The sequence below is a fragment of the Puma concolor genome, chromosome B3 (genome assembly GCF_028749965.1).
Source record: "Puma concolor isolate L17-30 chromosome B3, mPumCon1.1.hap2, whole genome shotgun sequence".
In the NCBI taxonomy this organism is placed as follows: Eukaryota; Metazoa; Chordata; class Mammalia; order Carnivora; family Felidae; genus Puma; species Puma concolor.
Window position 1 is genome coordinate 149,173,856 of NC_141672.1, and position 12,237 is coordinate 149,186,092.

The 12,237-nt window shown below is 57.8% G+C and overlaps 1 protein-coding gene and 1 long non-coding RNA gene across 2 annotated transcripts in view; both read left to right on the forward strand.

Moving 5' to 3' along the window:
- Positions 1–1,767: 1,767 nt before the first annotated feature.
- On the forward strand, positions 1,768–8,076 carry CRABP1 (cellular retinoic acid binding protein 1). The gene is made up of 4 exons (XM_086711790.1): positions 1,768–1,909; positions 2,425–2,603; positions 4,527–4,640; positions 7,784–8,076. Exons 1-4 carry the CDS (start codon positions 1,840–1,842, stop codon positions 7,832–7,834), a joined length of 414 nt encoding a protein of 137 aa, XP_086567916.1. The 5' UTR covers positions 1,768–1,839; the 3' UTR covers positions 7,835–8,076.
- A 2,780-nt stretch (positions 8,077–10,856) lies between these two features.
- Positions 10,857–12,237, forward strand: part of LOC147580527 (uncharacterized) — a 28,589-nt gene continuing 27,208 nt past the window's right edge. The window contains exon 1 of the long non-coding RNA XR_015253030.1: positions 10,857–10,915. This is a non-coding gene — a long non-coding RNA (uncharacterized LOC147580527). The remainder of the gene's footprint in view (positions 10,916–12,237) is intronic.

Sequence of the window (12,237 nt, forward strand, 5' to 3'; positions counted from 1 at the left end):
ATTAGCTGGATGGCACCCCCGTTTTGCTCCCTCACTGTAGAGACAGCAGAGACTCTGTGAAGCGAGTTTGAGTGTGTAGCAAGCCTATCCTCTGCCTCCCACACTCAGGATCAGCTACATAATTGGCGGATCCCATTGCAAAATAAAAATGCAGGACACATTGTCCAAAACTGATTAAGGATTTCAAGATGGCAATTGCAGAGCATTGAACCAACCACCAAGCCCCCCTGAGGACAGGGGCCTGTGTGACTGCACATGCCTCACACCGGTAAGGCCAGCCCTGCCCACACCTCTTGCCAGCGGGGATGGTCTCTCTCCCCTGTCCTACCCTCAGTGGGTTTCTAGGACAGCTCCTCAGGGCCTCAGGGCCTCAGGGCAGGAGCCCAACCCCAGCCACCTCCAGAGGTCCGGAGCCTGTTCAAGCAGGGACTGAGCGCAGATTCCTGCAGCCCTCTGGGGGCCCCCTCCCCACTTCCTCAGGGCTATACAACACTTACACCGTCTTCCAACCAATGCTTATTTATGGAGCCCCACCTGGCTGAGCTTGAGCGAGAGAGGACAGGTTGATGGACGAACACTCGGTCACTGCACCGCACGAGCTCAGTTTACGGCGGGAGGAACCCGAACAAGAGCAAAGCCAAACGAGGATCCTGTGGGTTGAGAGGAAAATCATCATATCCGATTGGGAACGCGAATGTCACAAAAGAGATGGCACGAGGATGGATTTTAGTGACCTGGAGAGGAGAGGAGAGGAGAAGGGCATTTCGGGGACAGGGTTCAGGGGCAGAGGCATGGCGGCTCCTAGAACCCCGAGTCGTGCAGGCTGGCTGAGGCACAGGCACGAAGGAACAGCGGACAGAGACCGGAAGGAAACCTCGGCGTCTGGCGTGGAGGCTCACAGGGCTGGTGGAGTGTCTGTGCCCCTGGCTGGAGACACCACGGGGACTTAGACGTGGTTGGTGTGTATTCGGGAGCAAAGGGACAAGGGGGACTTCCTTTGTGCTGTGCAGAGCCACACTTCTGGGCAGAACAGCCTGCTCCTGCCTAGCGCTCCGGGGTCATTGTGTCCAGCCCTGGCGACCGCAGTCCGGTGGCGCTGCGGCCTGAGCCGCCTCCTGCCCTGGGCACGCTCACGGTGAGGGCCAGCAACCCCGCGGGACCCCGGTTCCGCGCAGGGCCTGGGCCGCGCGGGGCTGGGCCTTTCCCGCCACTCGCTCCCATTGGTCCTGCGCCAGGGTTGTGTGGGGGTGGGGTGGGGGTGGGGGTGGGGGGGTGCGGAATAGCACCCCGCACTGGAGCGGTGGGAAACCGGCTGCGCACACCCCGAAGGCACGACCGGGAGGGCGCGGCTCCCAACCCAGACGGCCCCACCACGCACTTTATTTCAACTTTATATCAGAGTTACTCTCAAGCATGCACACGAGTACAGAGGCTGATGCAATGCTTCCCCCACGTCCCCACCGCCCCGCTGCGGCAACTGTCCGCTCCGGGGCCAGTGCTGTAGCGTCCGACGCGCCCCCAGGGCCCACCCCCGGCTGCAGGAGAGCGGGCTCCGGGGCCGCAGCACCGCAGCACCGAGACCGGGGTGCCGACCGCGGCGCGAGGCCCCGCGGGCTGGGAGCCGGGTAGCGGTTAGGGCGGCGGGGGGCGGGGGCGGGGCAGGGGGCGGGGCGGGGGCGGGGCGGGGGCGGGGGGCGCCCTCCCCGGGACTTCGGGCGCGCGGGCTGGGCGCAGAGCGTCAGTCTCCGCCCTGCAGCTGCAGCGAGCCCGCCGCGCCGTCGCCGCCCGCAGCCGTCCGCAGCCGTCCGCAGCCGTCCGCAGCCGCCCGCAGCCCGCGCCATGCCCAACTTCGCCGGCACCTGGAAGATGCGCAGCAGCGAGAATTTCGACGAGCTCCTCAAGGCGCTGGGTAAGCCGCCGCGGTCGGTGCGCGCCTGCGAGGGCGAGCGGCCCCGAGGCGCCCCGGACCCGCGGGGGTGGGCTCCGGGACCGGCCCGGGCAGCGGGGAGTCCCCGGGGCGAGGGCGAGGGCGAAGGGAGCGTCCCAGGGCCACCCCGTGGGAGCTCCGGCGAGGGCAGCCCGGGAGCCGCGCGCCCCGCGGACGAACGCTGGAGGCCGGGCGCCTTCCCCGACGGTTCGGCCTCGTCTCGTGCTGGAGCCGCGCAAGGGGGGATCCTCGCCGGAGTCCGGGACGGGTCAGGGCCTTTACACTGGGAGACTCGAGTTCACCGTGCTGCTCGGGAAAAGCCGCTTACCCACCCCAACCCCCACCCCGAGCGTCAGCGTCTCACCTCGGAAATCCGGGCGAGGGTCGGGGGAGGAGTGGGTCCGTCCTGAGGTCCCTGTCTGTGGTCGGAGGGTTTGGAGAGTGCCGGGCCGGCCCTGGAACCTGAGTCCGCGGCGCGGCCCTCCGGTCCCGCGCAGGTGTGAACGCCATGCTGCGGAAAGTGGCGGTGGCGGCCGCGTCCAAGCCGCACGTGGAGATCCGCCAGGACGGGGATCAGTTCTACATCAAGACTTCCACCACGGTGCGCACCACCGAGATCAACTTCAAGGTCGGAGAAGGCTTCGAGGAGGAGACTGTGGACGGACGCAAGTGCAGGGTGAGGCCCCGCAGCCGGGCGGCGTTCCGGATCCCCCCATCCCCACCCCCACCCCCACCCCCGGGCCGCCGCAGCCTGTGGCGCGCTTTCCTTGCAGCGCGCGCACAGGCTGTTTGCAGGGAGGATTTGTGCTAGTGGGTTGCCCTGGGCTGGGGAGAGGGTCTGCCCTCACCCCGCCACGCCACGCCACCCCACCCCACCCCCGATCCGCCCCGCCCCGCCGCGCTCGCAGCCGCGCGGGAGCTGCCGGAGTCCCCGGGCGGCGGCGTCCGCAGCGGGAGCGGGTGCGGGTGCGAGCCCAGGCGCTGGCGCTGCGGCGCGGAGGTAGCTGCAGGGGCTGCAGGGGCCGCAGGTCCGGGTTGCGCCGTCGCCACGTCTCCTGTCGCAGGTGGAGCTGCAGCGCTCGCCTCCCGCCCGCGCCCCCCCCCCCCCCGGGTCCCCGGGGGCCCCCCGGGGACGCTCCGGATCCAGCTTAGGCAGCCTTTTGGGCAGGCACCTCTCCCTCCGGCCCTCAGCTTGCTGTCTTAAAGGAAAGGCGAAATCCTTCCAAAAGCAAGGCAGATTCTGGCGGGGAGAAGGGCTTTCTTAGTCCTCAAGAGCAAGACTTTTGTATTTCTACGTATATCGGCCCCAGGGATGAACCAGCGGACTGAAGCGAGCGGCTGTACATTTCCTTTTTTAGATGGGCAAAAATTGCGTATCATTGATCTCTGGAATAGAGTGGGGGGACAGATGGAAAAAAAAATCGCTGCTGCTACCTTTTCTTAAAAAAGTCTCCCTCCTATTACAGTGTTAACAACAAAAAAAAGTTGGAGAAAGTGAGAAATTGATTTTCACCTTTCCTGAGTATTGCCTATTTGATCTGCAGGGTGGGACTCTCTGGGCACTGGGTTTGAGAGAAGGACACAGAGACACAGCCCCCAGGAGGTGACCCACGTGACAATATTTGGCCCACAGAATTGACATGGCCAGAAAACGATGTCCGGGGTTGGAGCTGCCAGAATCTGAGCCTCTAGTCACTGTACCGTTTGTAAAAAACAAAAGAGTGGGTAGAGGTAGTAAGAGTGAAGGTCTGGGAGTCACTAGGAGACAGCCTGGCAGTCAGCAGGGCTCAGTTGGGGACATCGCTGGTGGCTACTGCCAGTGACAGTGATTCCTATAAAAACTCAAAGGCTCACGCAACAGCCTGGAAAGTTGGGGCTTTTTATTCCCCAGATGCTAGTTAGAAAGTGAGTATGTGCACATTCCATATCCCCCTCCCCCAACCCCCCACCCCCACCCCTGCCCTACCCAGCTGTAGAGCATTTTGCTTTGTGCAGATACTGGGGAAACTGCAGGGCATGCCCCTTTCACCTCCCACCTCCAACATGATTCCATGTTCCTAGAGGGATGTAACCTGGAAAGTGGCAGCGTTTTATCCTCAGAGCCGGAGATCCCCGGGTTTATCAGAGCAATCTGAGGGCAAACAGAAAAGAAGATGTTATCCCAAAACCGTGCAGGGAGGAGCACCTGGCCTGTTCGTTCTGTGTGTGGTTATAAATGTGGTGTCTCGGCAGTTCTAAAATTGTATAGTTCGGATGTGAAGGTTCTTGTCCTTAATATCCCAATTGCTTGAAGGGCTAGTCCATTTTGACACAAATGAAACCCTGCATGCTCTAATTTTATTCCTGGAGATGTAAAGCATGGGTCAGTGATGTGTGAGTGTGAGTGCAGGGGTGGGATACAAGGTATATTTATACCCCATAAAATCCGTGACCAGCCCTCTGGATCTGGACTCCACAGGGTGCAGCACGGGGCTGCGTGCCCCGCTGACAGGGACCATGTGTTGCTTTTCTCCACAGCAGTGACTCTGGTGTTCATTGTTGTCTCTGCTCCCGCTGCCAAGACCGTAATTAATGTCACTAATGGTTTTCCCACCCGCAGAGTTTGGCCACTTGGGAGAATGAAAACAAGATCCACTGCACGCAAACTCTCCTCGAGGGCGACGGCCCGAAAACCTACTGGACCCGCGAGCTGGCCAACGACGAGCTCATCCTGGTGAGGCGCTTGGGCCCTAGATTGAGCCCGCAGTCCCCAGATGACGCCCACAGTGGGCCGTGAGAACGCAGTCCTCCCTCACCCAGAGGGGCTCCGTTTGCCCTGGGTTAACATTGGAGCGGAAAGCTTGAGGTGACAGTTTAAGTCAGAGGAAATCATTGTTACGTGTGGGAGGAGCACAGTGCAGAGGCAGAGCAGGGCCAGAGGCGGGCTGCAGTGGCCGCACTGTGCATCCCCATGGCGACGCGGTGGCTCGCTCTGAGCCAGAGTGCTTGGGCTGTGGGAGGTCGCAGGGTGTTTCACTCTGCAGAAGAGTTGTTTTTTTTTTTTTTTTTTCCTTCCCCCTCCTCATCCCCCATTTCGCTGCCGGAGAAAGATTTCAGGAATTTTAATACGTCAGCACTGGGAGCCTTTGAGAGCATTTTTACCCCTAGACTTACTTACAAACTGCATTGGCCTTAGGGAGCCCCCGCACGTAATGCTAATTCGGGGAGTGTCCGAGTGCAAGTGTGACACAGTGTGGCGGTGGGGCTTTACAACTGGAAAAGGTGGGCTCAACTTAAAGATACTCAGATTAAAACAATTTAAACATTCCTGGCCACACAAAACGTACCTGGTGAGGCCAAGTTAGAAACCCCTGTAGTTTAATCACACACCTCCTTCTCCTTTACTTTCGGTGTTGGGGGCAAAGGAAGACAGGGAGGACAGGGCAATGCTCATGTCAGTGTCTCTTTATGTTTCAGAAGAGACCAAGCTTTCCCTGAAATAACTCCACCCCCCACTGCCTCCCCCCCCCCCCCCCCCCCCCCCGGCTTTGTTCTCTATCATGCATATTGTTACCATCTCCCCTCTAAGACGGCTCCTCCTCGGCCGTCTTAGCAAATGTCACCCTGTAGTCTTGGGTAGGGAGCCAGCAGAGTGGGACAGCCACCCTGTGTGACCTGGGCGTGGTCCTTCCCTTCCCGAGCTGTAGAATGAGGCCTTCCACCAACACGTGACCCCGGTGTCGCCCTCAGCCCTGAAATTGCATGTTGATCTTGTCTCTGCTACTTCATTAGGCTGCTTGAGCTGGCTTCTCCTGTCCTTCCCCCGCAATGATCCAAGAACTTTCTGCTTTTATGGAGAAGGCACTGGCTTCCTTTGCAACCTGGTTAATGCTGTTTCCAGGGAAGGAATACTTGATGGGGTTGGGGGAGCAATCTGAGGCTGACACATGGGAGTTTAGGAGAAGAAGGAACAAAAGCGTCACCGGTACCAGAGCCAGCAAAGACCTCCAGAGTTCTGGAGCATGGCTGAGGGCCGGCCGGTTTGCTGTACAAGAAAGTGTGATTTTATTAACCTTGTAACATCCCAGCGGCCAGAGCACGGTCTGCTGGAAGGACTCCAGCACTCCCACCCCCGCCCCGTTCCGCTGTGCGTCCTTCTCTGGCTCAGCCGACGACCATGAGCCTCAGAGGGAGCATGAATTCTTGGCATCTGAGACCTGAAATACGGGCTTTTGTTTCAAGGCTTGTTATCATTAATAAACCAAAATGCAGGGAGATGCTGTCTCTTTAACAAGAGGCAAATTATCCTAGTTAAGTTGAAATAAGCTTTTCCAGTGCCAACAGCAAATTGTCCCCTGGGGCTGTAAGCCGCCTTCTGTGAAACAGTATCTTCCCTCAGACCACTCCGGAACATTCTAGAGTTTCTTTCAGGAACCTTTCAGCATGGCTGCAGGCTGAGAAAGACATCCCAGATGTGATTGGAAATGTAATTTGCTTCTTGAATCATGAAGCCACTTGTTGGCCTGGGTGAGGGGTCAGATGCTAGGGTGGTCACAGCACACGGAAAGAGTCAAACCCCCAACCACTCCGTGGCCGTAGAGCTGAAAGGTCGGCACATCTAGAGGTGAATTTCGGTGGGCCCCCTGCCCTCCTTCGCCGGACAGAGAATTGTCTGCAGACAGAGGAGGTGTCCAGAGCAGGGAGCACAGGACAGCTGTGCCCGTGTGACCAGGAGCCCCTACTTGGAAAAGAAGTTGGTGATGGGCATTTGCTTCCTTAGTGTCACTCATAACTGGTATTTCCCTGAAACGCACATCAAGATCATGTCCTAGCACATGTTCCCTGAGAGCCATCTCACAGTCAGCTGATGGACCCAGACCTGAAGGCCCAGGTTTATCCAGGCTCTCAGCCTCTCTGGGGCCTCAGGCCCCTCTGAGAATCTGAGAGATAGGAGCCCCCCCCCCCCCCCCGAAAAGTGTATGTCTGCAGACATGCCCACATCAGGTCTTCAGACTGGAGAATTTTGTTTTTTGGTTTTCTTTGTTAAAACATACTCTTTACCCCTTCTGACCGCTTGTGAGAGCCCAGGAGGCAGGCCTGTGAATAACTGCTACTTTGGGGGAGAGTTAAGATAAACTTAACTTATGGGTGATACCATCTCAGGGCCCAGAAGGAAAATCTCTGTCTGTGGAGCGATTTGTGCCCTCCCCATAGCAAACAGATAAACAAACAAAGAGCCATAGAATTTTAGCTGGAAAGAGCCTCTGGGGTCATCTTGTTCTATTCCACCCCTCCCACTCCAAACCAGCAAGGGAGGCAGGGACCTGCGTGCCCGGCTTTCCCAGCCATGTGCTGCAGAGCGGGGTCTGGAATCCGCTGCTGCTCAGACCAGTTCTCTAGCTTGCAGGTGACTGAGTGTGGGCAGCCACTTCCTGGAAGCTTCTTTATACCACCCTCCAATGCTGTCCTGCCCAGCTGTCCCCCGTCTCCCCCCCGCCCCCCCCACTGGCTACAGCTGTCCTGGCCCCTTGCTCTCCTGAGAAGACGGAACCACCCCTGAAACGTCCAATATGACTTCTCCCCGCTTTCAGTTTAATTTTTAAAACCAAAACATTTCTTAAGTCAGCATTCACAGGCTTCAGAAACAAAGGAAAACTGCGCACAATTCTGCTCCCCAGCTGCCTCTCTGCCAGCGTGGAGCTTAAGAGAGAAAAACAGAAGAAAAAAAGACCTTGGCCGTTAGCATGAGCACATGGCACAGGAAATTGAATGTCTGTTACCAAGAGTTTTTAACAGGGCAGTAAGTGGCCTTATTAGCGATATGCTTTAAACAGTTTTTCACAGGCATCTGTTCTGATGGTTTTTCCTTTTCTGCAGACTTTTGGCGCCGATGACGTGGTCTGCACGAGGATTTACGTTCGGGAGTGAAGGTGGCCGGCTTCCTGCTGCTTTGGGGGTGGGGTGCATGTTCCCTGAGAAATGTCATAGGTCTGAGCTGCCAGTGGGCCTTCCCTTACCCCATATCAACGTTAGGTGACCCCATGTTCCCTGCGACAGTGTGGTAGTGTCCCCCCCCCCCCCCCCACCCCGAGGCCTCTGTACCTCTGAGTCCCTGGCGCTCCGTAGTCTGGCATTGCATGGTTTGTCAGTCATTAAACTGGTTGGCCACATTTCAAGGCTCTTCCTGTCTCTGAACTGCCTCTTCAGTTTCAGCACGGGGTTACCGTGTACCTGCTGTCTTAGCACTACGTGTTCTGTGTCATGGTTGCAGCCTCAGCCTGCCGCCTAGTCCCGTGCCGGGTGCATACGGCAGGGGTGGAAGCTGGGCCCCCTCCACCTGGATCCGGACTACAGGTCCAGGTGTGCCGGGACCGCGCGGCATTGTTTTCTGATTGGATCAGTCTGTATACTGGTGGTTCCCGGCAGGAAAGGGGGAGCACATTCAGAAGGTAAATTGAGGGGAGCTCAGAATAAAGGGACTGTTTACACAGGCATCTACACAGACAGGATGAAGGGAATCGACAAAGGACAGGGCAGCACTGAGATTGGAAGTAGGGGAGCCATTACTCCCTTGCGCCTGGGACAGAGGGGTCCCAGACCAGAAGAGCTACGGCCTGGGAGGGAGACCACCATGTGGGAGCTGTGGCCGTGCACAGAAGAATGTAGTCACTGCCCAACCATGGCCCCCGTGTATGGGGGTGGGCGGTGGAGGGTGGAGGGTTCAGCTTGGCTTGGAGCTAGGGGGTTAAGTATCCTGACCTCCCAGCTTTCAGTCTCTGATCTACCTATGCTACCCACTGGCCAAACACAAGTGGAGGCCTAGGGGTGCTGAGGGGCTGTCCCCCCTCCCAGGACAGAGTCAGGATATGTAGGCGGACAGCACTCCACAGTTGCCAACTCTTACATTGTAAAATCAGATTTCACATAAAACTCTGGATTTCTGTTTCCTGAAGAGAAATTTGGGAAAGCCTGACGTTCGGAACCAACATTCCCCGCAGGGTCACAGCTGACAACTTCCCCCCCTTTTAAGCGGAGCTTGTACAGTCCACCACTCCGCGGACCCTGCCGTCGTCGTCCCTGCCCTCAGTTACTTTGTTTTCCTGGTTTCTTGGGCATCTCTCCTTGCTGTCCTAGGTATGTGGGTCTTGGTGGAGCCAGGCTAGAGTTAGCTGACCAACACGGCGCAGGTATGGACGAGGCCAGAAGGTGACCCCCAAAGAGCTCACGTTCTTGTGAGGCAGACCTTAAGGCCCAGGGGCCACTACCTGAGTGTAAATGAGGACAAATTTACCTAAAACCTCACACCTCCGAAGTCCAGGGCCCCACTTTGCAACAGGGGAGCTTAGCCCCTCCCTAATACTCTGCTGCTGACACGGAACTGTGTGGGGAGGGCTTGATGGCGCTCACATCCCCAGCCTGCCTGTTGGCCCTCTGTGGACTTCTCTGTCGTGCTGCCCTCCACGAAAGCACCAGTGCCTCCATTAACAGCCCTGCTTCCCAGGCCCTGAAGTATCAGAACAAGGGCTGGGCTGGGGTCAGAGGAGGAGAAAGACTGACACTGGTACGTACGCACGCCTGGGACCCGAAGCCACCTCTGCATGTCCCCAGAACTTCTCAAAGCCCTTCATGAAAACAGCCCCAGTGCCCCTCGACAGTGGATACAGACGCCAGGACGCTCCTCCCATTTTGCTCTTCGGGGCTTAAGCACTTGCTAGAGACAGCCAAGCGCACACTCAGTACCCTGCACAACACAGTGTCCTGTGGCAGAGAGCAAGCACTAGAGACGTTGCTTGATGGCTTCTTGCGGAAAGAGGTCTGGAGTGGGGCCTGTGAGGGTGGGGAGGGTGCCGGAAGTGGTAAGCAGTGGAGAGGAAGGCCACGTGGAGGGCCAACCCGCGTGCGGGGGTGCTAGACTTGAGGGAAGTGAGGGGACCAAGCTGGCGGCACGGACAAGGGCTGGCCCGTCTGGACTCCACCGGCGGGTACTGAGTGCTCCTCCCTACGGACGGACTGAGCAAGGCCTGACATCCTCGTACACACACTTCCTGGCTCCTGCTGCAGCACCGGCTTCTCCAGACCCGGATTTGCTGCATGAGGGACACTGCCCCCGCCGTTCGGTGCCCATCCCGGGTCCTGGTTGACGGGAGCATCCATTTCCGTCCTGTTCTTTAGGACACGCCCCATAGGGCACGTGTGTTTCCTTCTGATTTGTCTTTTCGGGAGATGAAGCACAGGTACAGTGACGGAGGCTACCAGCTGTAACCCCCACGTCAGCCCACAGGCACGAGGGCACGTCCGTCCGGGTGACGACGTGCGGTCACAGCACCAGTGGTTCACTCAGAACATCGCTGCAGCCTCTTTCTCCTAAGTCCTGTTCCTTTCTCATTTTCCAGGAAAAAAAGGCACAGCGTTTCTCATTCCCTCTTGGCACACCCTGAGGGGACACTGGTGTTCCAGGGAACGCAATCCGGGAATTGTTGCTGCAGTCTTAAGCGTGTGCACACCTTGCGTAGGATACAGAGTTTACACACGTGTAGGATGAAAACCCACACAAAGATCACTGTCAGCGGACTCATCTCACTAAAAAAAAAAACACTGCTCCGCACGTGACACTCCGCTGCTCGGCAATCCCCGGGTCAAACAGCTGCCCGGCGTTCAAGGCCTTCCCCGATTTGGCCTCACCCGGTAAAATAGAAAACACAAGGGCCGCCTCCTGGGCACACCTTCAGTTCGCAAGTGCCAGAAACCCCCCCGCAGCCAGTCTCAGCAGAAAGGAACGTGCTCTGCCCTGACGTCGAAGACGCGGAGCAGGCGGGGCACACCGCGAAGCCAGCTCCCTCTTGGCTTTCTGCTAGCGGTTCCGGTCACATGACCGCGTGGACCAATCACCGCTGGAGGCGGGGCGGGGCGATTGGCCATTCCGCGTCATGTGACCGCGCCAGGCGGGGTCGAGCCTGTCGGGGAGGCCGGAAGGCGGTGGTGAGTGGGCCGAAGTTGGCTGGACCTTGGGTAGGTTCTCCCCTGGGGCGGACGGGAAACCTGCCTGGGCTGGTTGGGGTGAAGGTTAGGTCAGTGGAGGTTCGCGGGGGGCCGAGGACTTTACCTACACCAGTGAGCCTGGCCCTGCAGCCGCCGGGGTCCCAACCCCCTCCCGCACCTGGGCCTCACGCACCGTTCCCGGTTTTAGTGTCCGCGATGGCCGCCCTCGGGGCCTCACCTCGCTGTCCCGGCCCCGCGCCAGCCTCGCCGTTATGGCCCGCCTGGTGCTCACAGGGCTCCTGCGGTGGTCCTGTGCCGTCACTGCACATTGCCGGGGTCTCTGTCCTGTTCTGCCCGCCTGTGTGGTCCCCGAGGCCAGGACGGCTGCTTAACCATCTCTCCGTTCCTGCAGCGCTTGGCGATGGGGGTGCTCTGTAAACATGTGCTGATTATCTGACTGATGGGAAGTCGGAATTTTCTGCAACATCCAGGCCTCCCTGAACGGATGTCCTCAAGGCAAGGCAGACGTGGGGGAGCACGTCTTTGACAACAAGGCTAGCCCTTCAGGTGGGCACAGCGTGCCGTTAGTATTCGGTCTCAAAGGCAGTCGGGCAGGGATTCCAAGCCCCATTTAAAAGAAAAGTGAAAATGTTGCCTGCCGGGTCTCTTCCTAGCCCCTCTCCCTTGCCTGCCTCCCCCAGGAGAGGCCCCAGAAAGTCCAGGCTTGTTTTTCCAAGCTGCTCTGTAACTAGAGTTGACCATGCCACAGTATTCCGGCCAGTGAGACTTAAGGGGAAGTCTGCTAAGGAGCTTCTGGGAAAAATGTTTTCTTCCTGATGAGAGAGGAGAGCCCGAGAGTCTGGTGTGAGATCTCAATGCCTGGAGCTGATGCAGCCGTCTTCTACCTGTGAGGAAACGGCCAAGAGAATCTCGGAGATGCCAACCCAAAGTCGTTGGGATGATACAGTCCCTACCTCTCTGTGGAGGTATTGCTGTGATTAAAAAGAAAGAAAGAAAAAAAGCCCTTCTTTGTTTAAGCCAGTTATGCAGTGGCTTCCATTCTTGAAAGTAAAAGTGTTCCTAACTAATAAACCGAATCATGGAAAGAAGGACAGAGGCCTGTCTTGCTTGCAGATTTCTAGGAAACCTTGTCTTCATGATGACGACCAGTGCGATGGAACACTAGCACAATGTGCCATCCTGCTCAAAGGAAAAAGTAATGTTGAAACGTTTTATGCAAGATCCACTTCATTTTGTGACATCTTTCTCAGTCCCCTCTTCAACCTCTTATCACCATAATCGCCAGTGTGTGGGAGTAAACAAGGATGTGATCGGAGAAAATGTGGGGAAAT

Excerpts from the sequence above, each read along its gene's own strand:
- CRABP1 (XM_086711790.1), top strand. The coding sequence starts at position 1,840 with ATGCCCAACTTCGCCGGCACCTGGAAGATGCGCAGCAGCGAGAATTTC. Across the intron at positions 2,604-4,526 it reads TGGACGGACGCAAGTGCAGG|AGTTTGGCCACTTGGGAGAA; the intron begins GTGAGGCCCCGC and ends TCCCACCCGCAG. Across the intron at positions 4,641-7,783 it reads CCAACGACGAGCTCATCCTG|ACTTTTGGCGCCGATGACGT; the intron begins GTGAGGCGCTTG and ends CCTTTTCTGCAG.